The sequence below is a fragment of the Sus scrofa genome, chromosome 9 (genome assembly GCF_000003025.6).
Source record: "Sus scrofa isolate TJ Tabasco breed Duroc chromosome 9, Sscrofa11.1, whole genome shotgun sequence".
NCBI classification, from domain to species: domain Eukaryota; kingdom Metazoa; phylum Chordata; class Mammalia; order Artiodactyla; family Suidae; genus Sus; species Sus scrofa.
Genome location: NC_010451.4, coordinates 123,743,069 through 123,765,749, shown reverse-complemented (window position 1 = coordinate 123,765,749; position 22,681 = coordinate 123,743,069). Strand labels below are relative to the sequence as shown.

The window sequence follows — 22,681 nt, the reverse complement described above, 5'->3', positions numbered from 1 at the left end:
ACATTTTTACATTGCTCTCCCACTCCACCCACCCCTTGGACACAGCTACTCTCCTGGAAGAGAGAAAGACCTGACTTCAAAGCACAGATAACAGAACCCCATGTCAGCTTTGATACTGGCTGTACCAAGAGATGGAAGACTTCATGGGTTCAAGTGCTCTAAGGCTTTTTAGGGAGCAGGTGGAGAAGGGGGGCAGGTGGCAATTTAGGAAAGAAGGAGAATGAGAACAAAGGGCAGCAGACACAGCAAAGGCGAACTGGAGGGAACAGGCCATTCTACTTCTAACTTCTCTAAAAGTACAGGCTGGGTTTCTGGGGGGCGAACCAGTTAGTTAAAGGACTTTCTTCTGCTTTTTCTTCCCTCATACTCTTGTAAGCTTGCTTGAACAGTCCTTGGATTCATTTTGGCCCTAAATCAGTTAAGTAGGTATGGGGCTGTCCACGGCGGACAAGGCTTCTTGCTCCTGCCTGAAAAACCCAGTGGTCATGAATTACTTTCCTAACCTCACCACGTATACCCAGGTCACAGGAGGGGATCAAAGCAAATCCATTTCCATTCTTGGAAAAGCAGTCAAAGCACATGTTCTCTTGATGGTGCCGCTGTCATTTCTGTGTGATCAACAAACATCAGTTATTGACCACTCACCCTGGACGCTCAGGGCGGGGGGAGACACAAAGATGAATAAGCTGCCAGGAAGGTTAAGATACCAGCAAGGGCAGCAGGCTCTCACACAGCAGAATGTAACACCAGAAGCTTTAAGATCTGCATTTGTTTCCTACTATTCCACTTCCTATTCTGTGTGTTATCCCCACCTTGAGTGCTGGTGGTGACAAGGTGTGTAAAAGGCTCTGGCTTAGGCTCTGCTCCGGCAGTTTGGCAACTGGAAATTAGCATCTTTTAGAACAAGAACATGACCTTTCCCCTCCCCCAATCCCTCTCGTCAACTAGGTATTTATTTATTTATTTATTTATTTATTTTTGTTTTTTAGGGCTGCACCCATAGCATATGGAAGTTCCCAGGCTAGGCGTTGAATCAGAGCTCTATGCCACAGCCACAGCCACAGCCACTCAGGATCCTGCTGTGTCGAAGACCGATGCTGCAGCTTGCAGCAACACTGGATCCTTAACCCACTGAGCACAGAGTGAGGCCAGGGATTGAACTGCATCTTCATGGATACCTACCTGCCTGATTCGCTTCCGACTGCCACACCGGGAACTCCATCCTCAACTATATAAACTCGAGATTTCACAGAAAGAAAGAAAATGAAGGCCGCCCACTTCGTTACCAGGTTTAAGGCCACTCTCATAAAACTAATGGTGGAGGCTTACAGAGTTAAACAGTTATACTTTATGGGTTGTTGAGGGGAAAGAAATAATCCAATCTCTTCCAATTTTCCTGCCCTATAATTATAATTACTGTTTTATAAGCATTTGAGTTATGCATGTGCCATCACAATTAATCTGTACAATATGTGAGATAGATGTTATCCCTATTTTGCAGGCAAGGAAACTGAGGCTTCAGGGCTAAGTAACTACTTCAACACAAAGCTATCAAGAAGTAAAGCCCGGATTTGAACCAAGTTTCTCTGACTTGGAGCCCAGCCTTTAACCATCATCTCAAAGGCTCACCTAAAGGATAGAACCATTTATACTCACAAGGCCACTTATATGGTCCAGAATGTCACCTGTCTGAAACATACCAAAAGCCCTTGTTTGAGACAAATCTTGCATCTGTCATTTTCAAGTACTACAGTGGTAAGACCCAATTTCACAGGGAAGGGATGTTGACTAAAGAAGCCAAGTTATGTGTGTGTGGTCATGGGCAACATTTCTTTTCCATATTTGTGGTGCAAAAAATAACCAGAAGAGCAAACTTCTTTCCTTCCTGTTTCAAAGGCACTGGAAGCATGGCTTTCTTGGCCTTCAAACAGGAAATCTCAAAGTCTCAAAAACTGGGGCTCTTGAAAGAAACAATAAAGGCTGGGTACACTGGGGTAGATTTCAAGCAGTAAAAATTGAATGATTAAGGAAAAGCAATGGTAGCAATGAAAATATTATACGCATGTGTGCGTTGTGAGTGTGTGTACACACATACACATACATATAATGACGGTGAACCTGCTGACAAGCATCGTGTTCACATACACATTCTCTCAACAAGCAAGGCTATGAGCCGGCAGGGGTACTCGGTCTCATATTCCAGATTCAAAAGAAGGCGCAATAAATTACATGAAAAGCAAAACCAGAGACAATCTGTTTAAGGAATTCTAAATTTTTGACATACCCTGGGCTTCAAAGGGGAGATGCCAAGACCTCACTTGCCTTTCAGCTGCCCTTGGAAAACTGCACACAAAATTTCAAATCTGATAGGCAGCTCTAAAAGTCCTTTCTTGAGCCGCTTTATTGGCCGATGTAGGAACTTGGGCCCAGAGAGACAGAGTCGCCTCAGGTGTGGCAGAGACAGAATCAGATCTCCCGACTTTATGTCTCTGCCCGCCAGGAGGATCCCTAGGAAATGACACAAAACACAGCACGTTCATTACAAAGGTGAGGTCGGAGACTTTGGTTCGCGTCCCCAGACCGCCGAGAGCCCGGGGAAGGGGCTCTTGTAGGCTTCCCTCTGGCAGCCCCCCTCTGCAGGCCAGGCTGCGGCCCAGGCGAGCCCAGAGCTTCACCCACACCCCTCGCTCCTTCCCAGACTGGAGCAGAGGGCCGGGGAGGGGGCCTGGAAGGGTCTCTTAACAACAAAAGGCAAAAGTGGGGGTCTGCGGGGGTCAGAATTTCCTCGGGAGCTCTGGGGCTTGCCCTGTGACCTCGTAAAAAAAGAACTCGCCCACTAAATGTCTAACCTGAAGGCAGCAAGGGGCTGCAGGCAACGCCCAGGCTCGGCGGGCGGGGGGGTGCGAGCGCGGCGCCGCGCGGCAGCCGGGCCCTCGGGGTCCTTCCCGGCAGGCACTCGGCCCTCCGCCCGCCCTTCCTCGCTCCCCTCCCCCACACCCCTCCCCCACGGCCCTTTCCTTTTCTTTCTTTCCCGGGTCTGCTCGCCCCCACCCCGGCGGCGCCCGCTCGGCAGCTCGCCCAATGGTCGCGGGGCCGGGACGCGCATCAGCTGATCTGCCCGGGCTCCGGCCACTGGGAGCCAATCAGGACGCCGGGGGCGGCCCCAGCCGCCGATAAAAGCTGCTGGGCGGCGGACCGCCTTGCAGAGCCGAGAATGGGAGAAGAGCGGATGGTTTAAGGAGCACCCTCGGCCTCCTCGCCTCTCCGCTCCGATTCTCGCTCTCGCGGCCTGCCCGCCCTGCCTCCTGCTCGCCGCCCAGGTAAGCGCCCGCCTCGACCGGGGGCTCGGCAGTGACGCGCGCCTCCCGAGCCACCGCGCCGGGACGGATCGGTTCGGCTCGGCCCTTGCCACCTCCTGCTCCTTCTCAGCGCCTCGGCCTGCGGCGCCTCCCGCAGGCTTCAGCCGCTCGTAGCTCCCGCGGGTCTCGGTTGGCGATGGCTGGGCGCGCGCATCGACGGGCTTCGAGGAGGGCGGGGAGCTGTTTTGCTCTTCCTTCAGCTGCTTGCGGCCAGAGGCGTCGCCCCTGGAGGTCGCTCAGCGGGGCGAGTGGTGGAGGCACTGCCCGGGCCCGGAGCCCCCGGCCCGGCGGTGTGGCGGAGTGGTCCCTCGGTGGAAGCTTCGCTCTCCTCCTCCGCAGTGGCGGGCCCTGGGGCGGATCGGCGCGGTTAGACGCCTGCGTGGAGGCAAAGGACCGTGAGCGTGTGCAGGGCGGCCGCTCCCGCCGCGGGGTCCCGGGGGCCTACCCCTGTGACTGAACAATGGGGTGCCAGAGGCGCGGTGCGGCCCGGAGGGCGCGAGGGGTGGAGAGGCCTGGCGGGCCGGGCAGGGGCAGCAGTGGCCCGCTGTCCCTCCGGCAGACGTCCCTATTCCCCCTTCCCCCCTCCCCGACCTTGGAGGGGTATGGCCCCCTTGACGAGGCCCTGAGACCCGGGCGGGGCGCCCACGTTCGGGACATTTCAGTGGGAAAGGGCCGCTCTCAAAGTGGATTATTCCAACTGCCCCGGGGGCGGGAAGCGGGGATCCTCCCCGGGCCGCAAATCCGCGAAGACCATCACAAACGAAAATGAAGACGACCTGGAGTCGCGGTCCTCAGGGTCCCCCTCCAACTGCTTCGGCTTCGTCGCCTACTCAGTGAACGCTGGAGAGAAACCGCGAGTCAAAATCAAGTCCTTGACCCACCAGCCTTCGTATTCCTGCTCATCCCGGTCGGATCTCGACCCCTCCCCGACTCCGACTCCCTCTCCCTCTCCGTCTCCCTCGCCCAGAAAGCTCCGGTGCGTGGACCAGCGGGAGCCCGAGACCCACGAGAGGCGCGAACGCAGCTCCAAAAGGAGAAGGGCTAAGGAGGGCAACCCCATCGATACCATTGACCTTATGTGGCTGGGGTGAGTGAGGAGGCAGGGATGAGGACCCTAACTGCAGACACGGCTAAAACCTGCAGCATCCCATCCCCTCCCACCACCACCACTAATCTTGTTACCTGGGCGGCGGCACCAGTTAACATAATAGTAGACTAGGATGTTGGCAATCGACTTGTAATGGAACCGAGCTGGCACCACTGAAAAGAGCAGAACCCAAGCTTAAGGGAGAAAGTGTGTCTTGAAGTCGGAGATGTAACAGGTTGGGGTGGAAAGCCCGGAGATAGGATTCTTTATAAGAGTCAGGGATTTTTGTTGTTCCTGCCTTTAAAGGCTGGATGAGTTGGGGATAGGGGGAGCAGTATTTGACAGACCAAATCTTCTAAAGGGAATAGGCAAAAGTAGTGGTTGTCTGCTAACACGACATGACAGAGAGCTTCTCTTCCCCTCGGGGAAGGGTGAGGCTGTCCGAGGGAGAAGCAGTTTTGTTTTCAGCTGGGCAAACATGGGCCGGTTGCCCATAGAAACTTTGCCACTGTACTTCAGAAAGTTGCCCAAGTCATTGGAGGAGAACAATGTGTTCCCTTTGCAGCCACCCAGGGCTATCAACCCGGGACTGGAGGGGTAGAACGTTTCCTCTTGTGTTGAGGTTTGATTTTGTGGCCTCAGTGTCTCTTCTTTAAGGGGTTTGCAGTTTTTAGTATGCCTAGAGGCTTTTGAAACCCCAGATCTTTTTGATTTAGAAGTGGGGATTTTTTAATTCCTTGCAAAGTTCTCTGGTGGAATCTGGTCATTCTCAAACTGAAACTGACTTTCTGAAGTGAGAACTGATGAAAATTGACCATGTGCATCTTAGAATCCAGCTTGAATCAGCTATTTTTATATCCTGGTGGTTATAATAACTGCAGTTGTTTTAGGAAGCCACCAACCTCTTAAACCTTCTAGCTGGGCCCCTTGTTTCACCCTACCAACTTTATGTGGGTGGCAGGAGAGTGTTTGGTTTTTGGAGGGGTGGAGGAATCTTCAAAAGGATTTTTTATTGAGATATCCTCTGGGGTGCAAGGAAAAGGGAAGACAGTCCAGAGATCATAGCAGCTAAGCCTTGCTGTGGTTGGCGTCTACTTGGAGACGCAGTCTGTTCTGCAAACTTTCCTGTTTCTGAACTTCTGTATTTTCTTTTTTGTGTGTTTTGGGGTTTTTTCCTCTTCTGGTATCTTTAGTATGAGAAATGAAAAATTCCTCTACCTCTGGTACACTGCAAAAAATAGAACTTGGTCCTCACAAGTTTAGATTCTAGCTTGAGGAGGCTTATCAGGAGATTTTTGTCTAGTATAAACTTTTAGAAAGTTCCTTGTGGTGCAGTGGGTTAAGGAAGCGGCATTCCTACCACTGTGGCGGCGCAGGTTTGATCCCTAGCCCAGGAACTTCCACATGCCGAGAGTGCAGCCACAAACACACTTTTTAATCTCTCTGAAAGCAAATTAAAAATGTACTGTGTGTGTGTACAATTAAATAAATGTACTGTGTGTACTTTTGTGTGTGTGTGTGTGTGTGTGTGTGGTTTCCAAAGGGAAGGGCCACCACTCCCACTTGACTTCTTGATTTAATTATCCCTAATGAGTCATTCCTGCAGTGGGTTTGTCTGGAGTTGGTGTTCTTAGTTGTTTTCTGTTTTCTCTCTTTTTCTCCAGAACACCGTCCACCATGGCCACCTCAGCGAGCTCCCACTTGAACAAAGGCATCAAGCAGGTGTACATGTCCCTGCCCCAGGGCGAGAAAGTCCAAGCTATGTACATCTGGATTGACGGTACGGGAGAGGGACTGCGCTGCAAGACCCGGACCCTGGATTCTGAGCCCAAGTGTATAGAAGGTGAGAGGCTGGGCAGAGTGAGGATCTGTGCTGTGTGGGGGCAGCGTGGGGGTGGGCAGCAGCCTGAGACCAAGCCCCCAGGTTTGGCCTTTGCTCTCCTGCAGGTAAAGCTCTTCTAAAGCAGGGCTTTTCAGGCTTCATTCAGTCAACATTAAGCTCCTACACTACCTCTGAGTACAACAACAATGGACTCCTTTATGTAAATGGAATCCTGCGGGTAAGCCAGTAGATTGCAGGAAAAAAAGATCAAGTGTGAATTGGAGGAGAGACAGGTTGGAAACTTTGCTGACTTGGGCATCCCTGCTTCGTTGGCTATAACGTACCCCCAGGAACCCATTTTGAAAACCATCATTTGAACCTGACTGTGTCATCTACTTCACAAACTTTTTTTTTTTTTTTTTGTCTTTTTGCTATTTATTGGGCCACTCCCGTGGCATATGGAGGTTCCCAGGCTAGGGGTCCAATCGGAGCTGTAGCTGCTGGCCTACACCAGAGCCACAGCAACGCTGGATCCAAGCCGCGTCTGCAACCTACACCACAGCTCATGGCAACGCCGGATCGTTAACCCACTGAGCAAGGGCAGGGACCGAACCCGCAGCCTCATGGTTCCTAGTCAGATTCATTAACCACTGCGCCACGACGGGAACTCCCACAAACTCTTCGAATGCTCTTTCCTACCCAAATAGAGAACTTGATACTGAGGTTCTAGATACAAAGCCAATGCCCTAAAGTGGTCTCTAAATAGGGCCAGCCATTCATTTGTTTTTAATTAGTGCCTCTTTGGGAAATTCTCCAACTGGCTGATTGCTTATCCCACAGGAGCTGTTATGAGCAAAGGGACTGTGGTCCGTCACCTTCTACCTACTTTTAGGATTGCTTACTTTTCTGGTCACATTCGAGGGGATGGATGAATAACTGTATTAATATAAAGTGTATCTTACACACCTGCTATGTGGCAGTATTGGACAGGCCCTGGAAAAAGGAAGGAGGACTCCTGGTCAACTGGAGTGATTAAAAAAAAAAAAAAAAAACTGGCCTTAAAAACATATTGTGGAGGAGTTCCCATAGTGGCTCAGTGGTAATGAACCGGACTGGTATCCATGAGGATGTGGGTTCAATTCTTGGGCCTTGCTCATTGCGTTAAGGATCCAGCATTGCCGTGAGCTGTGGTGTAGGTCACAGACATGGCAGCTCGGATCCCGCCTTGCTGTGGTTGTGGTGTAGGCAGGCAGTTGCAACTCCGGTTCAACCCCTAGCCTGGGAATTTGCATGTGCTGTGGGCGTGGCCCTAAAAAAAAAAACCAAAACAAATAAAATAAAACATAGTATGAAAGTGGATATGGGACCATCCTTGAATCAGTCACCCTGCTCACTGTCTGTTTCCTCATCTGTAAAATAAGGACCCAGCTTGAGCAAGGACAGTCCATTGACACAGTGGGGGGATGAGTTAAGAGAACAAAGCAACACAGATGGCCTATTGGGAGAAATCAGAGAATCTTTTTCTCCTTTATTGCAATACTTTAAATAATGCCTGACTTGCTGGTGATGTCCATTTTGTGTCTTCGGTATCCAGTAGACTTATTTAGGAAAGACATGTTATTCTTAGGTTATTCTTGTGACTGTTACTTTTAAGAAAGTGATGCTGTGGGCTTACCTGGAACTCAGGAAGATCTGTAGGGCTGCATGCAGACATCAGGGTTTGCATGTTAATAGCAGCAGTCATGCATCACTGACTTTCTGGACAAGAGACTGTGGCTCTTTAGAGACGGAAAGGTGAACGAGGGGACTGTACTCTTGCCTGAAAAGCTCCTGTGCGTTCTAACTTAAATTTTCTCCTCTCTTTTTACCCCAGAGTTGCCCGAGTGGAATTTCGATGGCTCTAGTACTTTTCAGTCTGAAGGCTCCAACAGTGACATGTATCTTGTCCCTGCTGCCATGTTTCGGGACCCTTTCCGCAAGGACCCCAACAAGCTGGTGTTCTGTGAGGTCTTCAAGTACAACCGAAAGCCTGCAGGTGGGTAGAGGATAGGTCTGGGTGCCCCCACCCCAATCCATGAATTGGAAAGGCGGGGAAGAGGCTATTCCAAAATTGGTACTGAGAAGACCAGCCTGTCTTAGAACTGTATGTGAAGTCTGTATTCGCTTGGGCCTCATCTCTCCATCTAGAACATCCTTGTTCAAAGAGGTTGCGTGGCCCATCCTCGCATTATTGGTGGCATAAAACAACATTCAATTTCTCTCTCTCTCTCTCTCTCTTTTTTTTTTTTTTTTGCTTTTTAGGGCTGCACCCGTGGCATATGGAGGTTCTCAGGCTAGGGGTCCAATCAGAGCTACAGCTGCCAGCCACAGCCATAGCAACGCAGGATCCAAGCCCCGTCTGTGACCTACATCTGTGACCTACACCATAGCTCACAGCAGTGCCGGATCCTTAACCCATTGAGCAAGGCCAGGTATTGAACCCACAACCTCATGGTTCTTAGTCGGATTCATTTCCGCTACACCACGGCGGGAACTCCAACATTAGATTCTTCTAAATCTGCTTGCCGTTAGTCCTCTGTGGCACAGCCCTCCTGCCTGCCTGTAGATTTTAAGAACACAGATTCTAAAGTTAGAATGTTGGATTTGAATTCTAGTTGTGCCACTTCCTTGCTGTGAACTTGGGCAAGTTACTTTTCACCTCTACTCCTCACTTCCCTGATTTTAAAATGGGGAAATTAATAAAATCCATCTTAGAAAGTTGTTTATGGGGCGAACTGAGTTGATGAGTGCGGATAATTGAGAAGGCTCGTACACCACGCACTAGTTGCCTTTTCATTCCACACAGCGCGTTTCCTTTCTCTGCCCACGGACTAAAATGAGGACATCCGGCTTCACCAATAACATACGTTTGCCTTGAGGGTTGCTGGAGCCCCGCCCCTTTGGTGTTTGTCTAGCACACCCATTGCTCCCAGTTCTACTTCGTTCGTCTTTTTAAATTTGCCATGCTCTGCCAGTGAGACTTTTTGGCAAGTCACTTAGTGACTCTGGACCTTATTACTTGTCTTTGTTTGGAGAGGCATTATCATATTGTGGTAAATAACTTGAGCTCGGAAGTTGAGACAAGCAGAGTTTCCTGGCTCTGCTGCTTTTGCTGTGACCCGGGCAGGCTACCTGCCATCTCTGAGCCTCATTTTCTCATTTGTAAAAACGGAGACTCGTAATCCCCACCTCAGGGTTGTTAGGAAGACTCAAGATTATAGGTTTTCTTTGATAAAATATGAAGGTCATAAAATGGTTCCTGGGACATAGTGGAATAGTTATAGTAATGAGTCCATAAAGTAATTCTAGCTTAGAAATAGTTTCAGTTGAGTTCATTGCATTTTACTGGGGTTTGGAGGGGGTTTGTTTGCTTTTGCACCAGCCAATACTATAGAACTTTGTAGTGGTTTACCTTCTCACCTAGAATGTAAGGCTCTTCTTCTCTCAGTCAAAATTGTAGATTTGGCTCTAAATGCCTGAGAAACTAGGAATAGATGGAAAGCGAGAAGCAGTTCTCTAGTGAATAGAGAGTTTAAGTGCTTGACATTTGGCGTTTGGGAGGGGGCCAGCTTGCAGATAAAGTGAAAACGTGCTCTATTCTGGATCCACTGCCGTGTGACTTTGTTGTAACCCAGTTTAGTTATAAATAAAGCCTTTTGAGAGTCTCCCTACAGATACATAATTATAGCTTCTCTCATTGTCCGCTTTTACACCAGCGGGGACTGAAAGCTTACAGTGCAGCCAACACTCATCATCTCAGGTGTGTGGATTCCTGGAAACCACCTCAGGCGCATGTGCATTCGGTACATTTGCCCATGCGTCTCTAATAAGTGTGTTGGCTCTTTCTTTTTCCTAGAGACCAACTTAAGGCACACCTGTAAACGGATAATGGACATGGTGAGCAACCAGCACCCCTGGTTTGGAATGGAGCAGGAATATACTCTCATGGGCACAGATGGACACCCCTTTGGTTGGCCTTCCAATGGCTTCCCTGGGCCCCAAGGTGAGTCCTCCCGGTGAGAGAGGAATCTTGCTTTTTCCCCAAGTGTTAGTTGGCAAAGAAAAAAGTATCTCTCCAGAGATTGGAATGAATCCTCGTGGATTAAAAAGGTAGAGGAGTAGTATCCCAGAGACTGGTTGAAATAATACTGTAGAGCCCTTGTGTCACCCAGATCCAGGCATGGACATTTAGACATTAACACTGAGGGGAACCCTTTGGCTTTATGAGAGGAGCCCCCTGCACCCACTCCTCTACGTCCAGGGACAGTTAGGGATGGGATTCTAGAGAGCAAGTGGTTGAGAGCTTTCTGACATCTGACTTGGGCCGGTCATCTTACCTAGCTAGGGATTTTCTCCATGTCTTGCCTCTTGACATTCATTCCACCTTGATGCCTCTGCAGGTCCGTACTATTGTGGTGTTGGAGCAGACAAAGCCTATGGCAGGGACATTGTGGAGGCTCACTACCGGGCCTGCTTGTATGCCGGCATCAAGATTGGGGGCACCAATGCCGAGGTCATGCCCGCCCAGGTAAATGGCTCTAGCCCATCACCTTCCCCGCCTGTAGGCAAATGAGGGTTTTGCTAGCAAGGGCTGCTGTGATGCACCAGTCCTTAACCCAGCACTCTCGAGGTGCTGTGGAATAGAAGTGAAATGGGAGCAGGTGGGTTGGGGCGAGCAGTTGGTTTTGCTTTAAAGGCCAATCTTCTTCTCGTTCTCTCTAGTGGGAATTCCAGATCGGACCCTGTGAAGGAATCGACATGGGAGATCACCTCTGGGTGGCCCGATTCATCTTGCATCGTGTGTGCGAAGACTTCGGAGTGATCGCCACCTTTGATCCTAAGCCCATTCCTGGGAACTGGAATGGTGCCGGCTGCCACACCAACTTTAGCACCAAGGCCATGCGAGAGGAGAATGGTCTGAAGTGAGTGTGGGCTCCTGCTGGAGCCATTTCACTCTCTTTGCAAAAATACTTGCCAAGGAGTTCCTGTCCTGGCGCAGTGGAAGCGAATCCTACTAGGAACCATGAGGTTGCGGGTTCGATCCCTGGCCTCACTCAGTGGGTTAAGGATCCGGCGTTGCTGTGAGCTGTGGTATAGGTTGCAGACAAGGCTCGGATCTGGTGTTGCTGTGGTGTAGGCCAGCAGCTGTAGCTCTGATTGGACCCCTAGCCTAGGAACCTCCATATGCTGCGGGTGCAGCCCTAAAAAGTTAAAAAAAAAAAAAAAAAATGCTTGCCAAGAATTTGATGTATTGGGGATGAGTAAGCTGGCCTCCTCAGTTCATGCCTTAGCTCTTAGCATTCAGCTTCAAAAATTGTCCTCTGATCCTGATGTTTGGTTTCTATTTGAAAAGTACCCCCAAAATACTATTAGGAGCAGGATTCGAGGATGGTGATCGGGGAAAGTTGACATAGATTAATGCGTTTGGAAATCTACAGAACTAAAGTAGCAGCAACACAAGCTTATGAATCAACTTCAGGCCCGTGAGTGGGAGAAAGTCTTGGATGGGGGTCTTTTCATTCAACACAGGAGAAGACCAGCGCTCTTAAGCACAAAGACACAAGGGTTACAAAGCATAGTACTGCCCCTGGGGAGGAGCTGTTCCCTGGGGCCATGCTTGGGAAAATTGATCCCTGGAAAACAATCTTTTGTAGATGAGTCACTCCATCCTTGGATCCATACCTGCTTCTCTGCCTTTGAAGGGCGGGTCTCCTGGTGGCAGGTCGGACTCTCATCTTAACTCTTTCCTCCAGGTACATCGAGGAGGCCATCGAGAAGCTAAGCAAGCGGCACCAGTACCACATCCGAGCCTACGATCCCAAGGGGGGCCTGGACAACGCCCGGCGCCTAACTGGATTCCATGAAACCTCCAACATCAACGACTTTTCTGCCGGCGTGGCCAACCGTGGCGCTAGCATCCGCATTCCCCGGACTGTCGGCCAGGAGAAGAAGGGTTACTTCGAAGACCGTCGCCCTTCTGCCAACTGTGACCCCTTTGCGGTGACAGAAGCTCTCATCCGCACGTGTCTCCTCAACGAAACTGGCGACGAGCCCTTCCAGTACAAAAACTAAGTGGACTAGACGGGCAGCCATCAAAACCCCTCCTAATTCTACACCGCCCCCCCCCTCGCCCCTCTCAACTGTCGTAATAGCTGTAACTCAAAGGGCGGAATAGCAAGGTCTTTTTTATTCCTCATGCCCAGTTAATATCTCTTGCTTTCTTTGGCCAGGATAGAGGGCTCAAGTTCCTAATCTCTTCACACACACCCCCCGCCCCTTTTTTTCCCTATCACTGAAGTTTCTAGTGTGTTAGTGGGGAGGGAGGTGGGGAGTCATAACCACTGCTTCCATTTCATCAGGTGTGTTTGTCCAGTAGGCACAGCTATCCGGACAGAGAACATAGTCTTTGTGCAGGGAAGGGGCAGACTTTCTCTGAGTGGTAGTTGAGTCAGGGGTCAGAGGACCTGACTTTGGTTCGGTTAGAAGTCTCCTTCTTGGTTGGTGGGCCTTCCATTCCTTAGAAGGTTAGAACCAACTTTCTCTTAAGGGTGAGCATTAGGAGAGAAGGAAGGGTGGGAAATGAGGTAGGAAAATGCCCTCGATCTGGTGTGGTATTTCCCTTGCCTGGGGCTAAAGGCCCTGATTATGTTCGGCGTAAATGGATGGCTAGCCCTACCTTAAAAGAAAAAGTTCTTACTGTCTGGTCCATTTATAACACAAAGAAGAGTAGTATTTTTATATTTAAATGTAAAAACAAAAAAATTATATATATGGGTGTGCAGATAATGGTTTTTTTTTTTTTTTTTTTTTTTTTTTTTTTTTTTTCCTAAGAGAGAAAACCATTCTGGTCACTGGGAGCCAAATTTGAGACGGTAGTCTGGTTAGAAATAAGGATCTCTGGAGTTCCCACTGTGGCGCAGTGGGTTAAGATTCCCACTGCAGCGGCTTGGGCCACTGTGGAGGTGCAGGTTCGATCCCCACCCATGTGCAGGGGGTTAAAGGATCTAGAGTTGTTGCAACTACGGCTTGGGATTCATTCCCCAGCCCTGGTGAAAACTTCCATATGCTATGGGTGTGGCCATTAAGAAAAAAAAAAAAAAGGATGTCCTTCTGAGTGGGGTGGGGGTGGGGTGCATGGAAAGTTAGCTATTTGGGGCTGTTCTTCCCTCACTACCACTTCAGGGCTTCTCTGTGCCCAGCCCACCCTTCTGGGGTGGTGGTGGGGCAACGCTGGTTGTTTAACAGGTGGCAGCAGGAGCTGCCATCTGATCCGTGGGGCTTTGGTTTAAAAAGATACACATGTACTTACACACACAGGGGTCTGGAAATCTGAGTTGGCTGGTCAACTTGAGCATGTTACTGACAAGGGGGTATTGGGGTTATTTTCCGGTGGCACTAGCATGTCACTAAAGCAGGCCTTTTGATATATTAAAAAAATTTTTAAAGCAAAACAGAAGTTTAGATTTTAATCGTATTTGTAGGGTTTCTAAGTCTTTGTTTTACAGAATTGCTTGTTTGCTCCAGCAGTCTCCTTCCTCTCTGCTCTAGGAGGAAGTGGGTCTTGCCTGGAGTCCACACACTTGTAATTTTGTATCCTGGTGTCTAGTCTCTGAGTGTGAAGTAATCCCTTCCTTTGTTAAGATTCCTGAGGAGTTATTTTTTTCTTTTATAATAAAACCCCCACCTTTGGTCCCTATATTTCCCCTGCTGTTTCTGCCTGTTTTTGTGTTGGCTGCGGCAGGTGGGTTGTGGTTTTCTCTTAATGTGACTTCTAATTGCCAGACTTCTGGTTGCCACATATAGTGTGTTCAGAGTTAGATAACTCCTCATTGTAAACAAACTGTGTTAACTGCCTGGAGCTGCTCTTATAAATCAACCTAACATTTATAAGATCTCTTCTGACTTGATTCTTTGTGATTCTTTTAAATCCCTATGTGCCGATTTGTTCCCTTTTCCTACCAAACAAGGTGAGTTTGTTTTGTAAGGCAAAGTAAATGCAGGTTTACCTGTTCTTGGAATTGAGAGAAAAAGCAAAACCTTTCCTAAGTCGTATTGCCAACCAGCTCTTCCCCATGCTTTTGAGTATTTGGCCATCAGTCAGCCCTAGAGTTTTGTAGTAAGATACAAACCCCAGCTCTTCCTGCCTGTGCTCCTGAACTTGGCATCGCCCTATCCTGCTGTCACGTTGTTTTGAACACCCTTCTGGCTTAATTTTATAGCAGCATCAAGTATTTAGTGTTTTCGACTAGTCTCACTATCCCTACTTGGTCTCCAGTTCATCCTCTGCCCAGTTGCCAGTGATTCATCTAAATAGCAAATATTGACCACGTTGCTACGCTGGTTAGAGCCTTCTGAGGCTGGCTGTGCTAAAGGCCAGCCAGTTCCAGAGAGGCCTTGGGTATGCTATTCCTTGCTCTAGATCAGCGAGCTGCTTGTGATGCCCCCCAAAGCTCCAAGTTGAACCCTCTGTGCCCCTGCCCTCAGTGCTTTTACCTGGACTCCTACTCCTCCTGGCTTCCTAGCTATTTCCACACCAGGTTGGGTAGGAGCTCACTTCTGCTCCATGGTACTGTGCACACACCTTTAGCAAAAGCACTTACTCATCCAACATTTTCACCTTGTTAAGGTGCCACGTATTGTGGACAGTGGTAATTAACCCTTTTTAAAAGGTAGTGTCCTCATTTTGGAGGTAGCATTAACTTGTTAAAGCAAATTTGGAAATGGAAGTTTTTTTTGGGTAAGTGTTCATTGCTCCAGTCTTAAGGAATCCTCATTATCTGCTTCTTTTTTTTTTTTTTTTTTTTTTTTTCTTTAGGAAGTTTTAGGTCCTGACAATTTTCAGAGTAGAATGATCTTAACCTATTGGGGTCCCAGTTAGCACCATGTTTCATCATGGTTATTAAGAATGCCCGCTGTTGCTGTTTTCCTGATTTTGTTGACAGATTATTTCAACTGAAATTCTACTTCCCATCCCTGGCTAAAGTTGGCTTCCCTTCCCTAGGTCACCCCCGCAGTTCTTGGTAAGCGGGGTATTTGCTCAGCGTAAGCACTACATTAAGGCAATGACCTGAGCACTTTGCTTTTGTATTCCTTGTCACCAATTCCCTGGCAGAGTGCCTGAAAAGGAGTTCTAAGTTAATGCGATCAGGACTTATGTGGAAACAACCAGCATATTTCCTTCACCACTTATTTACCTGGAATTACCTTTGACCCACACAGTTCACAGGGCAATCCCCTTGTATTTCTAAGGTGTTTTTTATAGCTCTTTTAGCAGACACCAGGTTATATGATAACTTTATCAGAGATAGGTTAAACAGAGAAGGATGGCCAAGCCTTTAGTCTTAAAGAGACAGACCAGTATTCATAAAAGGAGTTCCACATTTTAAACATGAGTTCCCTTAATTTCAACCTGCTAGTTACTGGGTTAGAGCTAAATGACAGCACAAGCTAACGGAATAGTGTCAAAGAGCTAGTAGAGGATTCCAAGGAGTTCCTTGGATGGTTACTATTGGGGTCATTTAAGCCAGAACTGTGTTGCCGGGTTGAATGCTACCCTAGTGGATAAAAGAATTTCTTAAATACTTAGCGCCAGGTCTCCAAACATCTCACCAATGGCTCCTCTTAGGTAATTCCAGCTACTCCTTGGCCCTTACACCAATGAAAGTTGCAAACTTTGGAAAGTAACTTGCTATCCCAAAGAAAGCCCTTCACTACAGACCTTGATTATAAACTTCACAAAGGCAGCAATCCTGTTTTTCTTTTTCAGAACTGTATCCTGACCTGTCATGGTGTCTGTAGGATGTCTTTGAGTTATTTTTAAGTATTTTGTAAACCCACAGCTCTATGGGTCGTGTCAAACCCATGAGGTTTTGGTGGTTTGGCTATATTTTAACTCTGGTCATGGTACTAAGGTGAGGTTATGTTTTACTGAATTTTTAATGATGGCTGGCTTGCTTAAGTCTGGCTGGAGTCAGGCTGCCAAGACCCTTGTGTTGCTTTATGAGTACTGGCAACTCATATCATTCCAAAGGCTTCAGATTAATTGCTATTATAAACAATTTGACCTGATTAGAGCTCTGTCACTTTATAGACTTTAGCTCAATTACTAACCACTCATTTTTCAAAAAGTCATACTTAATTTTACAACTTTCAGTCAGATGCACATATATAAAATATAGGCATACACCATGTTGGGGCATATGCATATATGTACACATTAGATACACAACACAGTATCCAACGAGAAACTTTTTTTTAGGGCCACACCTGCGGCATAGGGAGGTTCCCAGGCTAGGGGTCCAGTTGGAACTGTAGCTGCCAGCCTATACCACAGCCACATCAGTGCTAGATCTGAGCTGCATCTGCAACCTACACCATGGCTTGCGGCAATGCTGGATCCCTAATCCAATGAGAGAGGCCAGGGATCAAACCTGTGTCCTCGTCCTCATGGGTACTAGTCAGTTTTGTTTCCACTGAGCCACTCCTTTTACTAAAGCTATAGCACCTTGTAAAGGAGGCAGGAACTTATGAAGCAGAAGCAGTACATATGCAAGTGGATTCACTGGGTTGAGAAGCTGTCATTAAGAGCAGAGAGGCAGGACACAGAAACTACAATCATTCTTTTATTTAGTTTTTTTTTTTTTTTTTACAATTTTTATTGGTGTTCAGCCGACTTACAAAGTTGTGTTAGTTTCACGGGCACAGCAAAGTAAATCAGTTATACATATACACATATCTGTTGCTTTTCTGATTCTTTTTCCATAAAGGTTATTATGCAGTATTGAGTAGGTTACCCTGTGCTATATAGTAGGTCCTTATTACCTATCCATTTTATATATAGTAGTGTGCATATGTCAATTCCACCCCACATTTCCCCTTTGGTAACCATAAATTTGGCTTCCAAATCTTTGAGTTTCTGTTTTGTAAGTTCTTTTGTATCATTTTTATTAGATTCCATGTATTAGTGATCTTGTATGATATTTGCCTTTCTCTGACTTACTTCATTTAGTATGATAGTCTCTAGGTGTATCCTTGTTGCTGCAAATGGCATTACTTCATTCTTTTTGTGGCTGAGTAGTAGTCCATTGTTTACATACACCATGTCTTCTTTATTCATTCCTCTCTTGATGGACATTAACGTTGCTTCCATGTCTTGGTTACTGTAAATATGGCTGATGTGAATATTGGGGTGCATGTATCTTTCTGAATTGTGGTTTTCTCTGGAGATAAGCTCAGGAGTGGGATTGCTGGATCATATGGTAGTTCGATATTTAGTTTCTTTCTTTTTTTTTTTTGCCTTTTTGCCTTTTCTTGAGCCACTCCTGCGGCATGTGGAGGTTCCCAGGCTAGGGATCGAATCGGAGCTGTAGCCGCTGGCCTACACCAGAACCATAGCAACGTGTGATCTGAGCTGCTGTCTGCAACCTACACCACAGCTCACCACAACGCTGGATCCTTAACCCACTGAGCAAGGCCAGGGATCAAACCTGCAACCTCATGGTTCCTAGTTGGATTCGTTAACCACTGCGCCACGACGGGAATTCTGATATTTAGTTTCTTAAGGAGCCTCCATACTGTCCTCAATAGTGGTTGCACCAGCTTACATTCCCACCAATGGTATAGGAGGGGTGCTTTTTGTCTCCATACCCTCTCCAGCATTTTTGCTTTCTGGTAATCTGTCTGTCTTCTTTGGAGAAATGTCTGTCTATTTAGATCTTTCTCTTCTTTCTTTTTTTTTTTTTTTTGGCTTTTTAGGGCCACACCCGCGGTGTGTGGAAGTTCCCAGGCTAGGGGTTGAATTGGAGCTACAGCTGCTGGCAAACATCACAGCCACAGCAACGCAGGATCCGAGGTGTATCTAACCTACACAATAGCCCTTGGCAATGCCGGATCCTCCACCCACTGGTTGAGGCCAGAGATCGAACCCGCATCCTCATGGATACTAGTCGGATTTGTTTCCACCGTGCCACGAATGGGAACTCCTGTTTAGAGCTTCTATTTTTCAGTTGGGTTGTTTGGTTTTTGTTTGTGTTTTTGTTTTTGGTATAAAGTTTATGAGATGGTTGTATATTGTGGAGATTAATCTCACTTTGTTTGCAAGATTTTCTCCCATTCTATGGGTTGTCTTTTCATTTTGTTTATGGTTTCCTATTCTGTGCAAAGGCTTCTACACTGAATTAGGTCCGGTTAGTTTATTTTTGTTTTTCTTTTCTTTCTTTTTTCTTCTTTTTTTGGCCATACCCACAGCCTGAGGAAGTTCCCAGGCCAGGGATTGAAGCTGTACCACAGCAGCAACCTGAGCCACTGCAGTGACAATGCCAGACCCTTAACCTGCTGTATTATGAGAGAATTCTGGTTTTTGTCTTTATTTTTATACCGTGGGTATAGCCCCTCTTCCCCCCCCAAAAAAGACCAGTGCTTTCAATTTCTGGTTACTTCTTAGTGATCAAAGTTCACAGCTGAATTCAGAATGCCAGGGATGTTGGAGAAGTCTGACAGAAATGAACAATGCAGATGTTAACAGCATTTCTTTTGGGGGAAAAAAGGGCAACATTTTAGTATGAGTAATAATAGCAATATTTAACCATAAAATAATTTAAAATTCATTTCTTCCAGGTTAGTGAGAACAATTTCTTTCTGTCTGAAGAAGCAGGATGAAATCTTCCCCAGGGGACTGAACCCAGTCCTCCCCGTCCCTGAGGAGTATATGTAATTTGAAAGCACTGAAGTGCACCATCCATCATTGCCTAACAAATTATTCCAAAAATATAGCAGCTGAAAACAGCAAATATTTATTATCTGATACAGTTTCCTGGGGTCGGGAATCTGGGGGTGACTTAGCTGAGTGGTTCTGCCCCAGAGTTTCTTTGGAGGCTGAGTCAAACTCAAGGCTGCAGGCTATGAAGATTTGACTGCACAGCAGGGTCTGTTCCCAAACTTGGTCACATAACCAGGCAGGAGGCCCTCATTCCTTGCCACATGGCCTTTCCATAGTGCCACTCATGACATGTCCTTGTTTAGCATGAGAGAAGCAAGAGAGAAAATGGGGGGGGGAAGAAGAGACACAGTCTTTTTATAACCTAATATTGAAAGTGATATCCCATCCCTTTTCCCATATACTCGATATGCTGGAAGAGAGTCACTTAGTTCAGTCCACATTTAGAGGGAAGAAAACTCTACCTCCTGATGGGAGGAATATCAAAGAATTTGTGGGCCGATCTTTAAATTTATCACAATAGGCAGCTTTGGCTCTGAGACAGTAGTAAAGATTGAAGTATTATCCTGGGGAGAAAGTTTTTTATTTAAGGTTTCTGATTTCTTTTTTATTTGCTTTTTAGGGCCGCTCCCACGGTATATGGAGGTTCCCAGCCAGGGGTCGAATCGGAGCTACAGCTTCCGGCCTAGGCCAAGGCCACAGCAACTCAGGATCTGAGCTGCGCCTGTGACCTACACCACAGCTCACGGCAATGCTAGATCCTTAACCCACTGAGTGAGGCCAGGGATCAAACCTGCCTCCCCACGGATATTAGGTTCATTGACCACTGAGCCACAATGGGAACTCCAAAGTTTCTCATTTCTTGCCTTTAATTCCTCTTTAAAATTATTTCCTCTTGTCTGTCAGAGAGTGGAAGTAAGGATTTGCAGTTCAGTGTCTGCACTGAATTGGGAGTGAGGGATCATTTGGTTACTTCTTTTCCCTTCTACATCCCAAAGAGCAGGAAGGTCCTCTGGGAGCCATAGAGGGTACCTGGAGCAGACAAGAAGATGGAGGTAATATTTCCAGGGACTAAAAAAGCCCCAAAGAGTATGTGCATATAAAGTAAATTCCCAGACTGGACTCCTGTAGACCTTCCAAAACCAGTTGCAACCTCTGCGTTCATAGTGGCTCCACTACAAGCCCAAACCTGCATGCTCCTCTGTGAGCTATCACCTTCCCATCAAAGATGCCCTTGAGAGTGATTGTGATCCACATTTCACCTGGATTGAAATGTTTGGAGAAGACATATATACAAGGTGATGGATTCTGCCCCCCTCCCCTTAGCCTAAGCTAAATTTCTCTCTTCCTAAAAAGTGACATTATGGATTAGCCCTTCTTCTGACACTTCGGAAAGAAAGGCAAATCCTCAACAGGATAATACAACTGAAATCACCCTCTTCTAGACTTCCATGTTCTTAACGTGGCATTCTCAGGAGAGACCCTAAGAGGGTCCCATTCATATTTCTGCCTGAATAATCAAGATCTGGGAGCCAGGGACACCCCCCCGGGGGGGGGAATATGTAACTTAATATAAATCACTCTGGGAGCTTGAAACTATTGCTATGAACCTGTCCTTTGTCTAAACAACTATTGAGAAACCCAGAAACACTTCTGGGAATTACTAATGTGGGTTGTGCAGTTTTCAGCAGAGATACCAACTATGAATTCCAGAGGTGGTGAGAGAGTGTAGAAAGAATGGACGGTTTGGAGTTCCCATCATGTCTCAGCGGTTAATGAAACCAACTAGTATCCATGAGGATGAGGGTTCAATCCCTGGCCTTGCTCAGTGGGTTAGGGATCCAACATTGCTGTGGCTATGGTGTAGGCCAGCAGCTACAGCTCTGATTCCACCCCTAGCCTGGGGACCTCCATGTGCCACGAGTGCGGCCCTAAAAAGACAAAAAAGGAGTTCCTATCATGGTTCAGTGGTTAACGAATCCGACTAGGAGCCAGCCATGAGGTTGCGGGCTCAATCCCTGGCCTCACTCAGTGGGTTAAGGATCCGGCGTTGCCCTGAGCTGTGGTGTAGGTCGCAGACACAGTTCAGATCCTGTGTGGCTGTGGCTCTGGCAGAGGCCAGCAGCTACAGCTCTGATTAGAACCCTAGCCTGAGAAGCTCCATATGCTATGAGTGCAGCCCTAGAAAAGACAAAAAAAAAAAAAAAAAGAATGGAAGTTTCTTGTCCTAGTTCTCACATTTATTTAATCACTGAGTCTCCCTCTGCCACACCCACTCTATCCCTACCCACCTTTGTCTCTGACCTGTTCTCCCTCTGCCTTTTCACAGACTGGAAAACTCCAAGACCAGCCAGACTGACTGAGTTCATCTCAAGAGGGACCTAGACGGCCGGTGCCCTTGGAACATACAAACCTTTTCTGCTGATCTCCTTGCAAAGACTCCAAGCAAGCCCAGGATCATGGAGCATCAGGTGTTTTCTTTTCATCTGGGTTTCACCCAGCCTGGCATAGCAGGCAGCAGTGTTATTTTGGTTTCATAAGCCACATTATGTAACGAAAATCTTGAAGAGTTTCGCTGAGCCAACTGAGAGGTCACGACAGAAGGGGAGGGGAAGAACAATTAAAGAAGTAGAGAAAGGATATGGAAAGAGAGCAAGAAGGGATATAGAGAAAAGAGAGAAGAAAGGGGGGGATGAGTAGACACAGGAAGACTCATTTCTCCTGCCTGTTCATATATTCTTGGTCTCCAGGGACAAGATATGCCATCTGAACAGTTCTCTCCTCTTTTGAGCTGGGCAGGAGGCCTCTTTCAGTTCATGATCTTTGGGGGAGTTCACTGAGTACCAGCTGCCTGCAGGCATCACCCCTGGGCCCATGGGTGTTCTATTGGAGGCTGCAGCTGCCTGGCATGGCAGAGCACGGAGTGTTCTTGTTGGAAGACAAATGGGTATGACACCATCTCTGTTCACCCAGTCTCCAACACAATTCTATGCTGACTACACGAGTCAGAGCCTAGAGAGTTGGGAACCCCAGAGGGTACTGGAGACCTGAGGCCTTTTGCTTCTGCTGTATTTGCGGATTAGAACTCACTATCACTTGCTTCCAGGAACTTGGGTAGACATGGGGAGTGGTGCCAAAGATAGGGTAAAGGGGTCTGAATTTGCACCCACAAAATGTCACTTGGTCTCATTTTTCTTTAATCAAATTAAATCTGACGCCAAGAGTCGTGATGCTGAGGTATGGAGGGCCTGCATCTATGTCCGAGGCATCTGAGGAATCTTCTTATCTTGTCAGTGCATGCCCATTGGATGTTTCGTTTCATTGGCCTTTGATGCTTAAAGATGTTGGTGCAGGAATTCAAATCCTAGAGTATCGGAACTGAAAGTTAGCCTAGAGAAATCACCCTAAACTTTAATTTGGGGTTATTCCTCTCAGACATTCTGGTTCAAACATACTAACAGAAGCAGTTATCGATAGTTATGGATAACCCCTTAAAATAAGCTTTAAATATATTTCAGTGTCTTCATAGTCTTCCTGAAGTCTAACCAGGGATTCAGGGTAAGAACTCCTGCCCCACGGGTCATTGTGTGCAGCCTCTCAGGTTTAGGAATCCTTTTTACAGCATCCATTATAGGCAGTTGTGCAATTTATGCTCAAAC

General features: G+C 47.3%; 3 protein-coding genes across 6 annotated transcripts in view; 1 reads left to right on the top strand and 2 right to left on the bottom strand.

The window, feature by feature from the left end:
• The window catches only part of RGSL1 (regulator of G protein signaling like 1), a 115,684-nt gene extending 113,351 nt beyond the window's left edge, over nucleotides 1–2,333 (bottom strand). Inside the window, exon 1 of the mRNA XM_021063761.1 lies at nucleotides 2,285–2,333. The gene's annotated coding sequence lies outside the window, so the exon portion shown is untranslated. The remainder of the gene's footprint in view (nucleotides 1–2,284) is intronic.
• On the bottom strand, nucleotides 2,257–4,016 carry LOC110255568 (serine/arginine repetitive matrix protein 2-like). Its single transcript, XM_021063970.1, has 3 exons — nucleotides 3,805–4,016; nucleotides 2,850–3,584; nucleotides 2,257–2,508 (listed from the first exon to the last, which is right to left on the bottom strand). Exons 1-3 carry the CDS (start codon nucleotides 4,014–4,016, stop codon nucleotides 2,358–2,360), a joined length of 1,098 nt encoding a protein of 365 aa, XP_020919629.1. The 3' UTR covers nucleotides 2,257–2,357.
• GLUL (glutamate-ammonia ligase) lies at nucleotides 3,175–14,199 on the top strand. 4 transcript variants are annotated; one of them, XM_021102200.1, is made up of 8 exons: nucleotides 3,175–3,320; nucleotides 4,327–4,446; nucleotides 6,111–6,289; nucleotides 8,142–8,303; nucleotides 10,164–10,310; nucleotides 10,708–10,835; nucleotides 11,030–11,229; nucleotides 12,061–14,199. In XM_021102200.1, the coding sequence occupies exons 2-8, from the start codon at nucleotides 4,436–4,438 to the stop codon at nucleotides 12,377–12,379; spliced, it is 1,146 nt and encodes a 381-aa protein (XP_020957859.1). In that variant the 5' UTR covers nucleotides 3,175–3,320; nucleotides 4,327–4,435; the 3' UTR covers nucleotides 12,380–14,199.

Coding starts and splice junctions, on each gene's coding strand:
- LOC110255568 (XM_021063970.1), bottom strand. CDS start 4,016: ATGTCCCGAACGTGGGCGCCCCGCCCGGGTCTCAGGGCCTCGTCAAGG. Junction 3,585..3,804: donor CCCATTGTTCAGTCACAGGG/GTAGGCCCCCGG, acceptor AGCGACCTCCAG/GGGCGACGCCTCTGGCCGCA. Junction 2,509..2,849: donor CAGCCCCTTGCTGCCTTCAG/GTTAGACATTTA, acceptor GTCATTTCCTAG/GGATCCTCCTGGCGGGCAGA.
- GLUL (XM_021102200.1), top strand. Junction 8,304..10,163: donor GTACAACCGAAAGCCTGCAG/GTGGGTAGAGGA, acceptor TCTTTTTCCTAG/AGACCAACTTAAGGCACACC. Junction 10,836..11,029: donor CCGAGGTCATGCCCGCCCAG/GTAAATGGCTCT, acceptor CGTTCTCTCTAG/TGGGAATTCCAGATCGGACC.